This window comes from Diorhabda sublineata, chromosome 1, assembly GCF_026230105.1.
Source record: "Diorhabda sublineata isolate icDioSubl1.1 chromosome 1, icDioSubl1.1, whole genome shotgun sequence".
NCBI lineage: Eukaryota > Metazoa > Arthropoda > Insecta > Coleoptera > Chrysomelidae > Diorhabda > Diorhabda sublineata.
The window spans coordinates 3,982,040-4,003,895 of NC_079474.1; the positions used below are offsets into that span (position 1 = coordinate 3,982,040).

General features: G+C 30.3%; 2 protein-coding genes across 6 annotated transcripts in view; one reads left to right on the top strand and one right to left on the bottom strand.

Annotated features, from left to right (window-relative positions):
* The window catches only part of LOC130453344 (eukaryotic translation initiation factor 4 gamma 1-like), a 54,756-nt gene extending 36,390 nt beyond the window's left edge, over positions 1 to 18,366 (top strand). For all 4 annotated transcript variants that reach the window (XM_056793039.1, XM_056793048.1, XM_056793029.1 and 1 more), the window contains 17 exons: positions 3,198 to 3,412; positions 5,068 to 5,274; positions 5,498 to 5,696; positions 6,246 to 6,379; positions 7,475 to 7,567; positions 7,764 to 7,969; positions 8,220 to 8,412; positions 9,352 to 9,583; positions 9,650 to 9,891; positions 10,101 to 10,403; positions 10,805 to 10,943; positions 11,001 to 11,576; positions 11,642 to 11,862; positions 12,207 to 12,341; positions 12,445 to 12,664; positions 12,725 to 12,832; positions 13,205 to 18,366. In XM_056793039.1, the coding sequence (XP_056649017.1) occupies positions 3,198 to 3,412; positions 5,068 to 5,274; positions 5,498 to 5,696; positions 6,246 to 6,379; positions 7,475 to 7,567; positions 7,764 to 7,969; positions 8,220 to 8,412; positions 9,352 to 9,583; positions 9,650 to 9,891; positions 10,101 to 10,403; positions 10,805 to 10,943; positions 11,001 to 11,576; positions 11,642 to 11,862; positions 12,207 to 12,341; positions 12,445 to 12,664; positions 12,725 to 12,832; positions 13,205 to 13,302 (3,521 nt within the window). In that variant the 3' untranslated portion in view covers positions 13,303 to 18,366. The remainder of the gene's footprint in view (positions 1 to 3,197; positions 3,413 to 5,067; positions 5,275 to 5,497; positions 5,697 to 6,245; positions 6,380 to 7,474; positions 7,568 to 7,763; positions 7,970 to 8,219; positions 8,413 to 9,351; positions 9,584 to 9,649; positions 9,892 to 10,100; positions 10,404 to 10,804; positions 10,944 to 11,000; positions 11,577 to 11,641; positions 11,863 to 12,206; positions 12,342 to 12,444; positions 12,665 to 12,724; positions 12,833 to 13,204) is intronic.
* A 1,871-nt stretch (positions 18,367 to 20,237) lies between these two features.
* LOC130453380 (antichymotrypsin-2-like) overlaps positions 20,238 to 21,856 on the bottom strand; it is a 52,496-nt gene continuing 50,877 nt past the window's right edge. The window contains exon 4 of one of the 2 annotated variants that reach the window (XM_056793148.1): positions 20,238 to 20,941. In XM_056793148.1, coding sequence (XP_056649126.1) covers positions 20,796 to 20,941 — 146 coding nt within the window. In that variant the 3' untranslated portion in view covers positions 20,238 to 20,795. Of the gene's footprint in view, positions 21,809 to 21,856 lie in introns of both variants that reach the window. The other variant, XM_056793115.1, reaches the window with a different exon arrangement.

Consider the following 21,856-nt stretch of genomic DNA (forward strand, 5'->3'; position numbering starts at 1 on the left):
AAATTAATCACCCTACCACGGTAAATTTGTAAAATATTTCTGATATATGTTTGCTTTGTCACTAAATCTTATTAGCATGATCTAATTGTAATATATAAACGATTTTTATTGTTAAAAATTTGAAAATTATCTTTAAAAAACCTTGAGAATATTATAAAACTGAGATAAAATGATTTACGGTACGTAATTTTATTTTAAATTGATATATTTCAATGTTATATGAATGATTCCCAGTTTCCATCACAGATCCATGATGTTTATATTTTATAGCAGAATAAACTTGTAAATGTTATCGGAATGATAGTTTTTTTGTGGTTTATTATAAAGAAAAACAGGAAACCAAGTTCACTAATCAAATCGACTAGGTACACCACTAACCAGGATATCTTGTCTGATATATAAATATGGCACTGCAGCTTTTTTTTATATTGAACGTTCTTCCATTGGTAAAATTGTTCATCTAACTTGTGTCTATACCACTCTCTAATAATTATCAGTTTTTACTTGTAATACACTTCAAATTACTCCTTCAAATTGTCAAACCAAAGTCGAAACGTCTTACATACCAAAAATAATAGTGTCCATTTTATATTTAAAGAAAGCTTGTTTGTTTGTTGCAAATTGTTTATTATTATTTCACTGCGAATTATTTCTTCGGTGCTTATGATTGTAGTTTAGTCCCAGTGAGACGCAAGAACGTTCTTTTTGGACCAAGACATTTTTTATCCAGTTAGTATACGATATATCGTTTTCGTTCCCGTAAATCAAGACTAGTAAGATTAAAAATGGATAAAACCAAACAATTATTGGTTGAAACAAAAATACCTCGGCATACCGTGGATTACAACGTGAAAAAATATAAATATACATCCTCCGAGAGATTTAGCACTAGAAATCGTTCAGAGCTGCCTGGAATAAGCACAATCTCTGAAGATAAACGTATTGTATTGATCTGTATACGCGATCGACGACTTACGGGATACCAGTTCAAGTCGATAAATCTAGGGATCTGTCTTTGAGTACTTTTACAGTGAAAAGGATATCGAAAGAAGCTGACCTATTTAGAAAAGTGGCTAAAGAATGCATCATGCATAAAAAGTGGGAGAGAGTTTTATGTAGAGTGGTGAGTCAAAGTTTGGGATTTGGTTCTAAGAGAAGAGGCAGAACTTGGTGTTGGTTTGGGGATGTTTTGGAGGATAAGCCACTGGAGACCTGATAAAAATCGAAGATAAAAAAATTAGAAGGAAAATGTAGTACGTTCTGATCAGCAGATCTTTAAGTTTGATAACGATCACAAGCATTCGACGAAGTTGTGCAAAAAGTATTTGAAGGAATTACAAAGGAAGAAGTGATGATTTGGCCGGCACAATCGCCCGACCTCAACCCGATTGAGTTGTGGGACTCAATTGGACAGGAGAGTCGGAAAGCAGTATCCTACTTCCACTTCACACCTATTGTGCACCGAAATAATAAAAACAAAAAAGGGTTGCATCGATAAATAAAAAATTTAAATATGTATTGTTTTTATTTGTTTATGCAAACTAAAGGGTGTGCAAAAACTTTTCACTTGTTGTGTACATTGTAATAGATTGCTGGGATTTATACGAATTTTTATTTATCTGCTCACCTAGTATATGAATAAACTTTATTTTAATTACGGATTCGATTTCGATTAATGGGCCCAACCCAAATAACGATTTAAGAATTCCGATTTTCGATATCAACCTTGTTCCACAAAAGAGACGAAGTTTGATTTATCCTAACCTACATCTAGAGTTATTACAAGTTCTTAGGTATGCATTTAAATTATTTGCCGTAAATGGAAACGTGTCTACACCAAGAACACCGAATAAATTTTCTTTTATTTTGATTCCGTTTCAAAGTTATTTATTTTTATAAAAAAACAAAATTAATTTTCATAAAATAACAGTTTTTTTTTTCATGTACTGCAATTGATGTCATATTGAAGAGAAATACCAGCATTCATTATATAATTTATGCATATCATCCTCTCGCTATTTTTCAATCGGAAATTGCCGTTTGTAATTATAGTGACTAGACTAATTATCTAATTTGTACAAACTAGTAAGTTTTTTTTAAATAACTTATGATGAAAAACATGTCTCTAGTTCTGGTATGTTTGAATTTATTTATTAGAGATAGAAATTTTATTTATACATAAGATATATTAAAGCAAGCGCAAATATAGTAAAAATTTCCATAATTATTATTTAATCTACTTTCCGTTGTGGATCAAACCACATTTTTACCTGTTTGTCTTGTTAACTATTCATTCTAATTCCTTTCTATTTTCCACCTCCTTTGTTCTGTTTATGGATGGACAAGCTCATGTAGTAGCTTTAGCCACTTACTTTCTGATATCCTCTTCCACTTGCCCATTTTTCTCAGAGTTTGGTCTATTTTATGGCATTCTTACATGTCTGGTTTCCATCCTCCCGGCTGCATTGGTTCCCTTCCATACCACCTGATAAATAGCCAGTTTTGTGAACGATTAGTAGGTCAAATGTCACATTGTTGTTTCTGTCTGTTTATGAATCTACATCATCTGTACACGTTTGATAAAATGGAATTTTTTCATTATATTTTTTGAATATTGAGAAAAATCTTATAGGTTAAAAATACTTCTTAAAAATGTTGTTATTTACAATATTGATCAGTTTACTACCACTAAAATTTGTTAAATGTGCTGTTAATTAAATGCATGTTTTAAACAAAGAACTTTAATGTATAATGTATGTCAAAATTGCGGTTTATAACATTAATATCACCTTTATAACCACATTAAATTGAAATTCGTTATGCCAGCACGTTTTCTCTAAACTATAAAATATTCTATAGGCTATTAACTTGAAAAAATTGACATAAAAGTTACATAAACCAACTATTACTGATAACCCTCGAATTAAATGAACTAGACTTGAAATGAAGTTTATTTAAAAAAAAAATAAATATAAAAAGTAAGAAATTTAAATGAAATATTGATAAGGGTAATTCCCAGAAGATATTATGATAAAAAAATTAGATAAATTTGGAAATGGAAAATATTATTCCAAAATAATGTCTCCAGTGATTGATCTATTATGAATAATTGAATATTTTTTATGTTCTCAATTTCCAAGGGGCAAAGTTCAAGCCTTTTATGTGATGTTTTTTTAAATATTCAATTTTTGTTACAGCTAAATCTAAAAATGCTCAACGATCGGCCTCTAAACAGGGAACTGGTGGACAAAATAATAACCAAAAATCGGTTGCACAAGCTCAGGTATCTGTACCTCAACCACAACCGGCTAAAGCTGCCAGCAAATCAAATAAGAAAAATGAACTTAACTTGAAGGGCGCCAATAAAGAAGGCACCGATATGGATGCCTTCAATGACAACATACCAACAGGAGTAAGTTGAGAAAATCTCTTTCTTTCAAGTTTGCTTGCCATGTTTTATGTTCAATTGATCGAAAAATTATTACATATAAGGTGTTAATTCAACTATTTAACTAATTTCTTATAAAAAAGTTTCCCGTCCTTTCTGTCTTGTGCCAAATTTTTCGCTTCCATCCACGATCTTCCCTTTTTTAAGATTTTTTCTAGTATGTTGTCCCATATTTCTCGTTGTCTTCCCTTTATTCCTGGCATTTAAATTTCCCAAATTTTCTTAACCCGCACTACTCTATCACTACTACTTTCACTATTCTATTTCATCTTTGTTGCCGCTCTCTGTCAATACCCAAGATATATAGCCATATCTAAGAATTTCTCTGTTTCTTCTATTTTATCTCATAATGTCTTTTCTTCAGCTTTAGCGGTGTACCTAACAGGGATATTCCTCAATAATTATTACAGTCCTTGCTGTCCCCCGTTTTGTATATTACACTATCAAACCCATTTTCCAATTAATATTAATCAATAATAATAAAATATCCTGGAAAAAATAATAATTTTTAATTTGATTAAGGAATAATTAAACGCAAAAATTAGACTGGGCCAAAAAAATAAACCATTTTTTTCAAAGTATATAAAAAATATTATTTGGGATGACAAAAAATGTTTTTTTTTACCATCGAGGTAACTGAAATTGACTTTGAGACATTTTTTCAAGAAAATTTAATAGTCTACAAAAAAGACTTGAATTGATTTAAATTTTTTGTTTAATGAACTGTTTTCTCAAAACTACGCTTTGAAAATTGGTACGATTTCAAAATTTAGTTTCTAAGCTTAAAAATAAGTATCTGGAAAAACTGCAATAAAGATTCTTGAGGTAATTTAATTTACTACAAAAAACTTTCTTAACATTTTAGCTAAATTCACTTCAAAAGTTGAAGTGAAAATGGTTTTCTTCGTTATATATTCAATTTCTTGAGGCCCATTGAAAACTGTTCTCTTTTTATAGATAACAATTTTCATTTTATTGATAATAATATGAAAAAATTTAAAAAAAATCCTAATATATATATTTTGATTTATTAGAATTAAAAAGTTATTTTGCATTTTCATAGCTTAAAAATGCAATTTTCCGAAGATCATTCAGTCTTTGTAGACTATAAATTCCCTTAAATAAGACCTGAAATCAATTTCATTTATCTCGATAGTTCACGAGTTACGAGTCACAAATATTGGAAAAATATCAAAAGTTGCAATGATAGACCTCTTATAAATATTAAGGGCTCAAATTCTCACAACTTTTTTTTATGTTACCCCAAATAATATTTTCGAGATACTTTAAAAAAAATAGTTGATATTTTCGGCCCAGTCTAGTATAAATACATAAGATTTGTTAAAGGTACAACCCAGATCTGTTTGTTGCAATAAACTGAATATAAGAAAATCATAACTCATATTATTGTTTATATTTTTATATGTTTATAGCTATAATACATGACAGAAGTCCAAACATTTATTTTCTAGTAATTTAAATACAAAAAATATTAAACATTGTACAACATATCTTATTACAAACCACATGGCAGGAATATATGATCTTTGGTTCTCCAATTCATCAAACCAAAGATTGTTGTTAAAATTTTAGTAAACGTTTTTCTTTTTAATTTCCAGGAAGTGAACTCTAACGTGATTCCTAACCAGACTGTAAAAGATTTATTGAATGCCAATACTTTACCCCAAACTAATAATGCCAATGTTAATGTTATCCCGACACAACCTCCCTTAGTTAGAGACGTTAACGTAAACGTTGAAACGAACAATAAAAATGAGTCGACAATCAAACCTCCTGAAACAGTTACCAAACCTCTTAAAAATAAGGTTAGTATTCAATTCATATTTTGTAAATTCATTTTAACACAGTCCCAGCTCCTCTTAACTGTATTTTTAAGTTAAGAAGGCGTTTAGTACTGTAAGATTATACATTCTGCATAACTTTGTTACTCAATTGTTTTATTAATTGATGTAATTATAGATGCAGATACAAGTTTTACATTATTCAGTTCGATCGAATAATTCGAATTTTGTTATTTTTTAATTCCAGATTGATATTACCGATATTGTTAGGGAAAAGCCTAAAAATATTAAACCTTATAATAGTAATAGTACGAAAGATGGAAACGACGAAACTGATAGGGCTGCAATATCGCAATCGAATGAAAAAATGGTTCAAGCTAAGAACGATGTGAATTCTAAAACAAGTGAGATTAGTAGGATAGAAACTAAATTACCTTATACTGAAGGTAAGTACATATTCAATATATAAAAAGCAAATACAAGAAGTTAAATTCTCTAGTAGTTCAAATGAACATCGGTAGGTTGTAGTGTTTGAGAGACAACGCCTTGATAGCTGACTCCAAAGAAATTGACATTTTAGGTGTCTAGGGGTGAACTTGGTGTTCATGAGCCACTTTTTGTCGAGTATCAGAATTATTTTAATAGTAGTCAAATTTATTAGTATATTTGGTCATAGCTTAGATTCAAAACATCTTTTTGTGGCTTTCGTCCAGAATTTTCTCAAACCTCTTAGTGTTTATATTGTTGAAAGACTTGGAAAATAGTTATTGAAACAAGGTACAATAAATAGAACGATTCGTACACAGTCCCAGCTCCTTGTAACTGTACATTAAGTTAGGAGGCGTTCAGTTACTGTAAAAGAAAATCTGTTGAACTTTATTATCTAATATAGTACAATAATTGGCATAATTATACCAGCAGACACACTTTATTCAATAATTTTTGTGCTCTCATTTTTTTAAATTCTAATTTATTGACATAATATTATCTTTTAGGCCAATGGTCTCCTGCCAACCAATCAGGAGTGAAAAAATATAATAGAGATTTTCTACTGGCAGCTAAAGATCTACCTGCCAGTAAGATAATTCCCGATAACATCCCAGATTCTGTTTTGGCAGATGAAAAAGGAGTAAGTAGTTGATATTTTCTAAAATTATCACGTAATTTGTTATTTGATTTTATTTATTGATTTTGTCCAGCACTGTTAAAAATTATGATCGACAGAGTTCAGGATGAAGATGGGAGTAAAATGTGGAGATAGTCTTAGTCTTCTCCTATTTATACTTGTTATGGATAGGATAATAAAAGAGAAGAACTATAAACTGGAGACAATAATTGGCTAAAGAAATAGTATATGCAAACGATAGTAGATACATTTAATAAAATAGAATAGAATGCAAAAGATAAATCAAAAAAGTGGACTTGAATAATGAAAAATCTAGAAGACGGGGGAAAATAAAACAGCATATGAATGAAGTAGCAATGGATCGGAAAGAGTGGAATGAATAAAAGGATAAAAGAAGAATGAAAACCCACTAAAGATCATTGTTTATCTTACGTTTAGGAGAAGACAGTTTAAATCTAGGCATAAAATCCCTGCAACTGAACATCTGTTAACTACAACAATTCAAATGATTTGCTGGATATAATTTGAATTATTGGTCAAATGTAATCTTCTCAGATGAGTATAGATTATTCTTATTCGACAATGTCCCAGTATACAGACAGACGAGTAAAAAGTTTGTACAATGTGGCATACAAAAAAAAATAAGCTCTCCTGGTGGGTTTGGTAGCATTAGTATGAGGGGCCATACTGATAAGGCGGTTATTGAGACAGGTAGTCTTGCAAGTACATTGTTGACATATTAGAACCACCACTCATACCTTTCTCACCTTTTCATTCAAAATCGACATTCAGGCAATGATATGGTTTGCTCTGACCCCCCAGCCCTTTCCTCAATTTTCAATAGATTCTTTGGGATGTAATTTACATGAGCTATTATAGGACTCATTTATAATGAAATCAGAAGTGTGCCTGGATGATTTCAACCTGTAATTGTCTAAGGAGGAAATACATGCTGTATATAGGTCCTTTTCTACTTTGTTCATGTAGTAATTTTTGAGACAAATAATTTGAATTATGTGTTCACTTTGCTAGGGGCCACAAATATTTCTTAAATTACTAAAAAAAGTTCAAATTAGTAAGGTGGATTTTTGTTTTTAGCGATTGAGTGATGGCAGACTATCAATGGGTGGAGGTAGAACTGATTTCAATCCTTCATTTAATAACTATGGCAGAAATAGTTCTCAAAAAGGAGTAAGTATATGGTTTTATTATTATTATTATTATTATTTATACAATTTTGAAAGAATTTCATAATGATGACAGTTTTGGAACTTGTTACCTAAATCTTCTATGTAGGCTTTGATAGTGGGACTGAATAGCATTCAAATTGTCGATAATGACATTTTAGGTTATTATTTTTTCCTAATTGTTATATTTTTGTTTTCAGACGTTGACCAATAGATTAAGCGGTAGTAAAATGGATAGGGGTAAAGGTAACAAGGGTGGAAGTTTGGTAAAACCTCCAATGAAAGTTTCCATTTCTGTAAGAGAAGAGGTTAAATTGCATGAATCTGAGAACGCTTGGCGACCTGCCAGGTTTAGCAAGGGAGAATTCCAGACAGAAGATGATAAGAAAACCGAAGAATTGTACAGGTTGGTTTCGGTTATAATTTCCATCTAAAATCTATCCTTAAAGTGTTTCCAATGATGTGAACTAAATCGCTAGGGGGTGATTTTACTGCTGACGGTGGTAGCCAGTACAATCTTACATGGTTGTATTTCTGTAGTGAAATTGTGTGGCCCTGTGTGCGCAAGATTATGAGAGCTGAGGGAACAAATAATTCCAATAAAAAAAAGATATAATGGAAGAAAGGTGTAAAATTAACGTTTGATCAAATTTTAGGAAAGTAAGAGGAATACTCAACAAATTAACTCCTCAAAAATTCGAAACCTTATTACAACAAATTAAAAACCTTTCTATTGATACGACCGAACGTTTGCAAGGTGTTATAGATTTAGTTTTCGAAAAGGCCGTCGATGAGCCGAATTTTTCCGTTGCGTACGCCAGCATGTGTGGACAATTAGCCCTTCTGCAAGTAAGTTTCGTCCTTTTTATCATTAATCGAGAAATTATTTTGAATTTTTGCTGTATTTTCAATGCACAGATATTTATAGCACATATGTATACTAGTGAGCAAAAAAAACGACTCAAACAAAAAATCTGCTTCCATTGTTTTTCAGATTTTAGCATTCAGAAACCATTAGTCTGTTTGTTTATAGTAAAGAAAATATTCTAAACGAAACGGAATCTTAAACAACGAAAAAGGGTTATAATTAATAGTAAAGCTTGAATACGTCAAAATAATTTTTTTTTGAAATTAAACAATTGTAGATCAAAATAATATTTTTTATGAAATTAAACAATTAATCCAATCATTTTTCAATAGATCGAATGAGTTTATTTACTTGATCTTGTTCGAATGTATGCCATTACTTTGATAGGATTATTTAAGTCCGGGCTTCGCGCTAGCTGATCTATAGTAGCAATTTCGACATCCTGTAAATACTGCCGATTGGAAACGGCAATTAAAAACTCTGTTTTTGCTACATCAAGAGTAGATTCGAATTCAGCTATTCAAAATAAATCTAATTCATGTGATTTAAAAAAAATTGAATGTGATGGAGCAATTCTGACTCCATAAATGGATCCAGCTGGTCAAATACATGGAAATATATATGGATCAGAGCCTTTTTTTATTTTTGTGTCCTGAATTATCATATATAGATACCAGTGAGAGAGGATAGATTTTTAGTTTAATTCGAATTCAGTAACTCTCACCATGAATTCACTGAAGCCTGTTTCACTTTAACTTAAATTCGATTTATGAATGAAAACAAAAATGACATGATGCTTTTAAGAAAGTAGTGGACTGAATAAAAATGTGGTCACTTTTTGTAACTGATTTTTTTATGGCAGTTCCAAAACAATTTTGTCAAGTTTGATTTCTTCCTTAAAATTGTTAAACTATTTTTAGGTGCCGGTACACACAGGCGATAAACAAGAATACGTCAATTTCCGAAAACTTCTTATTACTAGATGTCAAGTAGAATTTGAAAAACAATCTCTAGATGAAAGTATACGAAATAGTAAAATAAAAGAAATAGAAGAATGTACGGATCCCGAAAAGAAAAAAGATCTAGCTTTTGATTTGGAAGAGTACGATAGAAGACTGAGGATGAAATCAGTTGGCAATATTAGATTTATAGGTATGTTTTTTTTATTCGTAATTTTCTGAGTCTTAGTTATTCATGTGATTTTTTCCTTCTTTTTAGGGGAATTATTTAAACAGAACATGCTCACTGTAAAAATAATGATGAGATGTTTGGAAAATTTATTAGAAAACAAAGACGAAGAGAGTTACGAGTGCCTGTGTAAATTATTGACAACAATAGGTAAAGAGTTAGACGCCAACCAATCTATTTCTCTTGATTCAATATTTACACAGATGAAGAATATTGCGAATAAAAAGGATTCAACTAACAAGATCAGTAGTAGAATTAGATTTATGTTACAGGTAAGATTTTTCATATTTATACCATCATTATCTTCCTCCAAGTACCTTAATAAAAAATAATTTTTATTAATGGTGTGTTTGGGAAGTACATAATATTTCTGAGATGCAATAGAAGTCGAATTTTCAACGACGTCTTCTAAAGAAACTCCGAATACAATAACAACTTTTTTTAAACCATCAGGGACACAGATATAAATTTCCTATTTCAGGATGTGATAGATCTTCGTGCCTCAAAATGGGTACCCAGAAGACAAGATTTAAATCCAAAGAAAATCGATCAAATCCAAAAAGAAGCCGAACAAGAACAATTAAATATCCAAATGATGAATTCAGCTCCGTTGCCATCTAGAAAAGACGACAGAGGTGGCATGGGAAATTCGGGAGGACCAGGAGGTTCGAAGGGAGGTAGATCTAGAAATGTTACAGCTGATGATGGTTGGACAATGCCTAACAGGGGGAAAAACAACTCTTTCTGTATTAAGAGTGATTTATTGAGGGGAGCGAGAACTGCGGTGAGTTATTTTTAATTAGTCATTTTGAATTCCAAGGATCTGAATTCACAATTTAGGCTCATTATTCCATTACAGAGAAAAGTAAAAAACTGAGTAACTATCATTTTGTTTTCATTCTCTTTCATTCAACTTAACATAGCAATAATAACTGAAGTAAAACATTGGCTCTCGCTGGCCAGATTGATGACATTAGTCTTAAGCTATCGCGGGCCGGTAGTTTGGAAACTCCTGATGTAAATTATTTGACAAAAATGTTTATTCTGTCTTCCAAACTTTTTTTGTAAATAAGAATTGAATAAGTCTTTTCATATAAATAAAATTTTGAGTCTTCTGCATACACTTTCATGATACAATATTACAATTACAATACAACAAAATTAGTAATAATTGTTATGTTTCAGCCTACGGCTGATGAACCACTTGGTGCTGCTATTATGTACAACAAGTGGCATATGGGTGCCGGTACCAATGTAAAAACACCTTCAAATCAAGTCAATATATATGCTGCATTAGAAAATATAGATGGCGATCGACGTACCAGTAAGTTTATAGTATATTAAATATTGCAGTGAATTAATTTAGTGCATTTTGTCTCAGGTTCTCGTCAAGGACAAAAGGAAATTTATATTTCGAAAGGTACAAGCCTCGAACGCGGTAATTATAAATACGATAGTCGGAGCGGTTCACGTTCTGGTTCGCAACATCGTTCGAACGATAGTTCTGCATCATCTTCACAACGAGGAACTCCTGCTCCTGTTTCGTTACCTCCACAAGCGGCAGTTTCCCGATCTCAACCGCAACAGTCGACGGCAACGACCACTCCACAAGCGACCCCCGCTACCGCTTTTACAGAAGAACAGTATTCGAGGCGGATGATCAACAGTTTGGATGAATATGTTAGTGGAAATTCCAGTTTGAATGAATATTTTATGGATATAAGTAGTTGCGTGCCGGTGTGGTACTTCCGAACTATGGTTACCGATAGTTATTTACATGTATTAGAAAAGTCGCAACAAATGAGATTAAAGGCTGGAGAACTTTTCGCTAAATTAGTTGTTCAGGGTAAGATACCTTTAGATGTTTACTGCTCAGGATTGGCGGACATATTATCACTAGCTGACGATCTCACGATTGATATTCCAAAATTTTGGGATTATGTAGCTGAAATGTTGGGTAAGTCCACTAAATTTCTTCACTTATCAGGCGGGCTTTACATTATTATGATTTTATCATTTCAGTTGATTCAATTATAGAGGACGCCGTACCTCTAAAGAGGCTACACAAAACTTTTGATGTGCTCATTAAACAAGGAAAAGCGGATCTGTTGTTGGCGCCGCTATTTAAATTAGTTATTAGCAATAAAGGATCGCATTTTCTTCATAATCAATGGCAGGCGTCCAACCTACAACTGAGTGACTTTATGGATAACTCGAGTATAGAATCTTTCATTAGGGACAATGTGAGTTGTACAAGACAGTTTTTAGAGTAGTTTCGTTTTCGATGTTATTCTTTCGAGATGCACTCAAATAGATTAAAAGAAGAATCTTTAGTTTTTTTTAATAGTTTTTAAAAGAAAGATAAATTTTGACGTTTCGACTTTTCTTTAAGTCTTTATCAATATATGTTCGTTAATGCAGTCCTATTTTTTTAATCAATATGATTAAAAAATGGAACTGCATTATCAAGTCATTAAATAACAGAATAAAATTTTTTAGGAGAGCAAAAACGAAAATATTGCTTATTAAAAATGATCTGAACATGTGACAAAGCAGTTATTTTATTAATCCTAAAATTTTATTTCAGCAATTGGAATTCTTATTAGGTGGTGGTACAGTACAGGTTGATCACAACCAATTATCGTTCGAGGAAATAAAAACAAAATTATCACAGTTCTTGGCAACTGGTAGAAATATAGATGAAATTCACGATTGGGTAATGGTAAGTTTGATTTAATGAAAATAAGTAAAATATAACAGCTGAACTAAATTTTATTCCAAAACTAAACATGAAAATAACAATTCCTGACAAGCATTTTTTGCAGGCGAACTTAGGAGAAAAGGGCGCTAAAGAAAACAAATTCATAAGAGCGTTGGCGACTGCGTTTTTTGAAGACGCTATCAATAAAAACAACAAATTTATACCTGACAAAATAGACCAGCACAATCATTTATTATTGAAATATGTTGATAATAAGCCTGGATTTGAACTAGAATGCCTTTACGCACTCCAAGCGCTTATCCATAAGATGGAGCATCCCCGAGGTAAGCAACTATATATTTTTTTAAATTAAATAGATAATTGACATATTTTTCTTATTATAGGACTTCTGCTTCAAATTTGCGATAAACTGTATGAGCTAGGCACATTTTCCCAAGAAAGCTTCATAGCTTGGGAACAAAGTCAGGATCCTGCAGAACAAGAAGGCAAAGGTAAGATTATATTTTGTTAAATGAAATTTTGCATATAAACGAATTGTTGATATTCGTAGTTTAACTTTGAATTTAATTTCATATTTTCGTCATAGGCAGAATCAAATCTCTCAAGCTTTTCCTAATCTTCCATAATTTGTCATCCTTGTAAAAACTTCCAATAAATTACACCCAAAGATCCTACTGTGTATGTACACGGCAATCATGATATCAATCATCACACATGGGGAGTGAAGAGAGAAATACAATAACCGACAGACTCGCTCTAGTAGGGACAGACAAACCCTTCATAGGATCTAAACTCTTATTTTTATTTATTATTTATTATCTTTCATATTTTGTACTTTGATGGAAGACTGTTTTTGTTTGCAGGAGTGGCCCTGAAGCAGCTGACGTCTTTCTTTTGCCAGTTGAAAGAAAATGATGACGACGACGAATCGTCAGGATCTGATCCCTATACGGAAGATTAGGGAGGGATTTTAGTGATTGTGTAAATAGAAACTAAAGTGCTGGTGATTGCAGCATACAACTGTATAAAGACAATAATAAATTAATGAGTATAAATAAATAAATAACTAATTAAGAGAAACTCAGTGAGTGAGTCTAAAGTAAAAACTCTTATAAAAAAATTTATACAATTGTTTATACTATACATATATATATTATACATATATTTAATTATATACTATTAAAAAAACAGTTGTAAGTTGAAAGTAAGTGCGGGAAATGTTAAGAAAAAGTGCCCTCCGAATATTGAAAAAAAATTTAAATGTTAAAAGGACAAAAAAAATTTTAAATTTAAGCATAGACTCTGTGAACGCCCGTGAAAATATTTTCAAGAGGAAATCGAGAGAAATGCCGAGAAAAAGATGGATAACGGGTTCGGTAAAACGCGGCAGTTTTTTTTACTCTACTAGTGTTTATAATCGCAGTTATTGCCGATTGGGTGAGGTTAAAAAAATTTCAAAACATACGGATGATACGATTATTAAATTATAATTGGTATCATCCGAAGTTGAATATTTTATTTGGAAAATGAGAAAAATGATATAATTTTTCATACATTTAACTAAAGAATTCCATCAATCATTGTAGATATTTCAATTTGAAAATTGGAATTGGAAAGTGAAATATCCAAAATGTTACAAATTTAGAAAAAAATATTTTAATTCATAATAGAAAGTACCCAACGTTTTTTTTTTCTTAATTACCCGAACCATATTTAGTATTTTACCAAATTATATTGGGTTGGCGACAAAGTAATTTCGGTTTTGTAGTATAAAATAAAACAAAGAATAGTTTTTAATCAATTATATATTTTCCATTTTGCAATAGTTCTTTTAACTTTATGATTCCGCGCTCATAAAATTTTGGTCCTTATCAGCAAAAAAATAAACCGGGTGCGATTGAAGGTCATCGTCATTTGTGAAAGTTTGACCATTCAAAGAATTCTCAAACTTCGAAATAAATGGTAATCTGATTGTGCCAGATCAGGCCTGTATGGGGGATGTGACATCACTTCCCAGCCAAGCTCCAATAGTTTCCCACGAGTTTTTCTTTGATTGCTTCTTCCAGTTTCATAAATTGTTGACTGTAAACATCAAAATTAATCGTTTGGTTCCTTGGAAGTGGTTCAAAAAACACAATACCTTTGTAATTCTACCAAATCGACAGCATGGCTCTCTATCAGTAAAAATTGAAAGTAATTAATTGCTAAGATTATAATAAAGCACCTTATTCTAATTTAATGTCTTATTTGGTCTCACGAGAAGCCCAACGTAAATAAGGTAATTAGGAAACAGGATTTTTACACTAGAAGAGCAAAATAAAAAGGATTTATTATTATTATTTATTAAAATATTGAGGAAATGTCTGTCTAATCCTCCAAACGAAATATTTGTTTCTTTATGCTTAACGAATTGATTAACTGGTGCGATCTTCCGAAAATTTTATCAGAAAAACTTTTAAAAATATCACAGAATTTTGTTGAAGGCGCATATAAAACATTTTTTTATGTTCCCTAGAATATATTAATGAATTTGCATTAATTAACACAAGTGGCATTTGAGACTTTTAAATAATTTCTTCGCTACTGAACCTGCCACATGAGGAGTGACAAAATCTGCTGCTGAAATGTGGGTCCAATCTTTATATTTTCAGTTAATCAAATATTTACAAAAGTTTACACAACTTTTATGGGGTTTGTACAAGATTTGAATAAATATAAAGGTAAGTGCACACTGTTGACTCAATGTAACAGAAGCTAAATATTTTCTGTCAACAATAGAATTTCAAATGAGACCAATGACAGAACTTCGTTCATGCAATTTATGAGTAGATTTTGAAGGAATCGATAATGGAATTCGTAGATATTGGCAGATATGATACAAATTGACTATTATACCTCATACTATAGAGTTTGTTTTGAAAAATACTTACAGGATCAATTTTGTCTTCATGTTTTCTTGAAAAAAAAGGCATCACCAAACCAATAGATTAAATAAATTTCTAGAACTTTCCCATATTTCGGTTTTCTCCTTGCTAAGAACTAACCGAGATACAAACAGTTCTATCGGTACCAAATACAGAAAACATCAACATTCACCATTTAAAGAGATTATTTTTAAAAAATGTCTTGTATTTCCCATGGATTTATGGTGATAACTAAATTCTTATTTGACATCAAAATTCATGTGAGACATTCACATTATTTGACAAACATGTTTGTGAAACAAAACTTTGACGTACAGGGTCGTTTTAAAATATTATTGTTAGTTCTAATTTGCCGTTTTATTATTTCTTACTGAGTGGTAATTAATTAGTATAATTTCTACAGATGATTGAACATTGCATTTGTCAATTAGAAAATCACAGCATTCACAATCAGTCAAGTAATAAACTACTAACAGTTCTCTAGACTATTTAAGGAAATTTACTTTTTTATCATAATTTAAAATTGTTTTAATGAAATTGGACTAAATGGATTAATGTTCATTCGAAAATTAGCTGTGGAATTTTAACAGATGTTAATGTGAAACTTTTTCAAAGTGGTATCGTCCAATGAGGCACGACGAGCCTATCTGAGACCTATGTACTCAATGCTCCTTCAGCCTCCCACTATAAATATGAAACTTTGTTGGAATTAAATAAAATTAATATTCGAATTACTATTTTTTTTCTATTTGAGAAATTAATTTTCACAAATTCCTAAATGCCCTTTTTCATTTCATCGTTAACTGAAAAAACTACTAACTTGGAATGATTGGTTTGGAAATCACTAAAAACTTAATATATACATTTTTTTTTCGATAAATAATCTTTTGTTATATTTTGATATCAAAATGGTTGGTAATTTTTTTGTATGATCGGCAGTTTCTGCGCATTATTGTATAATTCAATTAATGTATTTATGTACTATATATTTTATATTTGGATACTTTTTATTCATGTTATTTTAGCTAATATTTTCGTTTTTCCGATTCTTCCCGGGTCTATCTGTGTTTTTAATTAAAATGGTATCGTCATTTATTTCTTGTTATTGGTGAAAAATTTGTTATCTTCTGGTAGGGTAGTAGTATGAATGATACTCATTTTCATCCCCCAGAGTATTTAATTTTTTTTAAATTTAAATTCCCAGCAAATAAGTTTTATATAAAATTATAAGTTTTTCTTTCAAATTGGTTGATTTTTTTTATTAGAATGTGAGATTGAAATAGAGGAATTTTTAAGAAAATCTGGATAATTTTTTTTTAAATTTTTCAATATAAAATAGTTTAGTTTTCACAAATTGATATTTTCAAACGCACTTCCCACTTTATATTTTAAACTTTAGTGACATATTTTTAATAACTGCCATCGATAACGAACGTTATTTTACAAGAAAATAACAGGAAATAATTTACAAACTTTTCTCATTCCAAAATCCTCAAGCAAATCTATTCTGAATCCGTTCTTGTCCTTTTAATTTGCCGAATCCTTCTATTAACGTCATTTTTCAAAACAGTGTAATTTGTGCCTGCGTAGAACCCACACTGAAATCACAGTTCATAAAAAACACAGTTGTTTCGAAAAAAAAAAAATATTCACTTTAATAACATTCCCAGCCTCTAATAAATAGTCGACTAAACTGTAGTACCAACGACACACTCCTTCAGGCTAGTACAGACCAGAATACAAAAATATTTTTTAACATATTATCAACAATGTTAGTTAGACATTTACACCAAGATCAGTGATGTTCAAAAAATGGAGGAGACTTCCTGCTGGTGCATGTGTCATAATTATCGGTTCAAATCAAGATCAGTGTTGTTTCGAAAAGTAGAGGAAATAGTTTATGCGGGAGATTGTGCTGCATTCATCATTATTGGTGGAAATGCTGAGGAAAGAAAAAAGAAGAAGTTGTATTTAGAAACAAGGAACTATCCATGGGGATAATTTGCCGTTTGAGCTACTGAGACTCATTAACTAGTCTCATGTATTGTACCCGAAATTTGAGTTGCATAATTCAGATAATGTTCAGTAGATGTTTGTCGTGCAAATTGAGCGATATTTTCCATTTGGACCACAAGGTTACAAGCAACAAATCTCTTCGATACCATGTGATACTTTTCTCAACAGTGTTTGCAAATGTTGCTATTATTTTGCATCCTAGTCTATACTAGCAATTACATGCACTTGCCCACAATATCCTCTTGCGTTAAAAGTAGGCTGGGTGTTGATGAATCCTATAGAAATTTTACCATACAATGAGTCTTGTCTTTCTATTGTAGTATAATCCACCTTTATCTTCCAATTTATCCCTTATTTAAAAAATTCATCCAATATCTCTCGTGTCTATTTTTATATGCTTATTATTTTTATTTCCTTTCTTTTTCCTACTCCAATCGCAATGATTTTGTTCCAAAAATCTCTGTTATTGTGTTTATGGTAATTTGCTAATTCTTCTCACGAATTGTTTCTATTTTTTATTTTTTAATTTCTTTCTGATAGTTTTATACGCTTCTTTATCCTATTCACTTTTATTTTTATTAGAATTTTTTCACGTTTTTGTTTTTGTCATATTTATTCTATATAAATCTATATAATTTAGGTACTGTATTTAAATTTCTGTAAATTTCATATATGAAAATTTCATTACATTGACCAACCAATATTACCAAGAACCAATAAAAAATTATCCAGCAAGTTTTGTTTGTAATTTTTAAAAATTAAGTTAATACTTAAAATTACTAATATTTGAAGATATTCTACTACTGACTCTACAGGATTATCAAATGATGTTAAATTATCTTTTGATTTGTTATGTATAGAGACAGGCAGTAGCTCATTACGATTTAGAATAAAATTTTTCTAGATATATTGTACTTTTTTTAAGCTATTAATAAGAACTAAAATATTTTGAGTTACTGCAGTCTAGTCAGAAAATATGTTGTATTAATAAATATTGTGAAAATGTTTTTTATGAAACTTTTACAATATTTTATGATTGATTTGTACATAGACTTCCTCGAGAATAAAAATGCGTTTGAACAGAGTGTTTTCCACTGTCTGTGTTTCATTTATAACCAAATGAAAATTTGATAATAAAAAAAGGAGAATCACCTAATCATTTCTTCAATAAAAAAAATATTATCAAATATATACAAGGAATGTATTGAATTAAGTTTGCATATCAAATATATGTGAGAAGTATTATTAGAAATGGTTTCGGAAACTATTTCCAGCTCTCTGTGCTTGCTCAAAAAAAGTTTATTTAAATTGCAATAATAGAAACTACATTCAGAATCTCGGGGGTTCATTTATAAGAATCGTTAGACAGAGAAATTTAAGTTTAAATAAAAATCTGGGTTCATTTAGTTCATAATTAAGTTAGTGAGGACCCGTTGCTCAGATATGTCTTTTGGATAGTACCCCCACTTAAAACTATCAAAGACCCAATTTTTATTCGGTGTCTTTAAGTGATCTATCCGACAATTAAGTTTAGTTTTGAGATGATTGATAAATAATCTTCAGTCAGTCTTCTTGTCCTTGATAATAGAAAGATACTCAAAAGCTGAATAAAGTCATGAGGGGTACCAATTTGATGGGCGAGAATATCAATCGAAACAGAGTGAGTATTCGTTCGAAAAAATGGTTAGTTTAGGAATTGGTGCAAATATATTTAACCAGGTATGGAACTTTCCCTAAATTTCCCGGGAGACCTAATAAAATATAGAAAATATATGCAGGAGAAGGATGCTCTTCTATAATGAGGACAATGTGTAAAAGTGCAATGTAGGACTGTAGGAATGCAACCCTTATTTTCAAAGGGAAAGCAAAGTTTTTATTTTTATTAAAATTTTTGGATTTCTGTACTTATTTTACCTAACGTTGCCATTTGACAAAACGTGTTTTTTTTAAAAATAAACGTTCATATAGAAAAAAATGTACTGTTTGTATTAGTTTAGTAATGTTGAATTTTTAATGGTTTATTTTCGGGATCTCATGTTTATTTTACAAGATAAATAATAATATTTGAAATGTACACATAGTATTGAGTTACATTTACTATCTCTTATCTTCTAATTACATTAAAAATTGAAAAAAAAACCCTTCACTTGATTTAATTTATCAACCAAAAGTTATTTACATAAAAAATTATCTGAATTTTTTGTTCAAGTTAAAAAAAAGCTTCAACTTTTTTCTCCTGATGAAAAAGATTGTTTGAATACTCAAAATCAATGAATCAACTACTTTAACAATGTATACAATAACATCATGGAATTGTATCAGATTGTATAAGTTTAATACTAAATAATGTTCGAAAATTTTAGGTTATGTCTAAATAAATTTGTATCTATAAATTTTAATATTGTATCATTTGATTTAATTATAATTGGCCATAAATTAGAAAAAAAACTGTTTTGTTTGTTTGCAAACACTTGAATATTAATTTTTTTCTTCGCTCTAACTTTTATTTGTCAAATATTAATTCTCTAGAATCTAGATGCTATAAAAAAGTAGCTTTTTGTTCAAATTAGTTTTATACAATATATTTTATTCTTAAACTGAAATTGATTGAAAATTATAAATATACTTTCTACTTACCAATAAACTGACATTTTCAACTCCACATCCACTTATATCACAGACAGATGCACTTCGATTGGTTTCTACTACATTCACGATTAATAAAAAAAAGTTTTTTATCTACTGGAGTCGACAGAGCCGTTCTTCACACATATACAAAGTGGAAAAAATATATTTGAGTCGATTTATGACAATGTAATAACGATTTTTTTAGAATGAGACCTGAGATATCAGAAGTTTTAATAATCTATAGAAAATAAAGTAGTTTTGTTGACTGTCATTCTTCATAATTCTTTTGTTATAGGAAAAGGTTCATATGAAAAATAACCCAATTTTTTTTATTATTATATTACATATTTTCAAAATAAAGCACATACAGATTATAGGCATAAATATAATTTGTATACCATACGTATAGCATAAAAGAATAATTCTCCTCCGGAATGGCTACCTGCGCGAAGAAATGCGGTAACGTTCTCGGCATCCAAAGATGGACTACTGATTGTTGCTTATGTTGTATTATTTATTTAAAATATAAATTTCACTAACCAAAAATCAACGCAATAAGTAAATATGAAAGTTCTTAGTTATTCGAGGTGAATTGATTTATTAAATTAAACAGTCCGCGTTTTTGCTATTATTGTTTTCGATTTGGACATTGTTGTAGGTCGAAAAAAAAATTAGTTACCCAGATATCGCCTTTAATTCAACTTAAAATTTGGAAAAAAAACGTAATAACTTTTTTCACAACTCCGCAGCACCCTTAAGAAATAATAATTAAAATTTTTAGGTTATGAATATTGTTATTATCTTAGACTAGGAAAAAGGTTATGAAGTATGATTAAACACAGGGACGGCCTGGCTGTAAAATAGAAATTTCGTGTTCGAAAAAAAATTAATAATTAGTATTATGAATTTTTCCTTTAAATAGAATATAGTTTTGTTGATTTTCTGGGTTTCTTCTATTAAGGATTATCATGAACGGACTATCAACTTTGAATTCTTCTTCTGGAGACAAACAGTCAAACATTATTGTAATATCTGAAAATTACCAATATGTTATCTGATTTTGTACCATTTTTCTTAATAATACAAATAAACTAGTATAGCATTAGTTGCACTGAAATTTAAACATTTTGAAGTTCTGAGGAACATTCATGACAAAAACCAGTCGAAAAAGGTGATATAACATGTCAATAGTTTCGTTTTGATTATTTTCAAATAATATATCGAGTTCTAAGCTCCTTTTTACCCAGATCATTAAATCTACTTATTTTCTCTTGATTTGTTCTCAGCCGTATTCCTGTTTTTCGCAAATGTCAAATTTAAGGCAGAACAAACAATTTACATTTTGTACAAAATAAAATTTTAATTAGTTTTAATTAAACAGAAATTGTTTTAGAAAAATCAGTATATACAGTGTGGAAGTGTTAAATAATGGGAATTTTACAAGAGGCACGTTTTGTGTATGTGTCGGCTGCCCAAGAACGTGTGGCAACCGTTCTACGATAGATTCAAAAACGGGCATAATAAAGTTAATTTATTTGTTTTGTTTCTTCTCTAATACACTTTTTAGACACACCTAGTATAATAAACACGAATTTAAAGATATAAAACTAAAAGAGGATTGAGTTTTTAATAAGGCATGCAGGATTAAGCATAATCGATTTACTTAAAGGGAAAGGAAAATATAAAGAATAGTCAACAAGATCACCTGATTTTAGTCTACTAGATTATAGAAAGAAGCTTCTTAATGTTTGGGATCACGAATTCTTCCTGTGAAAAGAATATGGTTTTGTTCATTCCCTGGATTTCTTCTTACAAGGATTATAACGAAGGGATGCTCCGCAATGAATTTTTCAGCAGGAGGTTTGAAGGTTAAGGAACATTTAAGAGCCACTCTGACGACTGAAAATAATAGACATATTAACCTTGAAGATACATGGCACGTCTTAT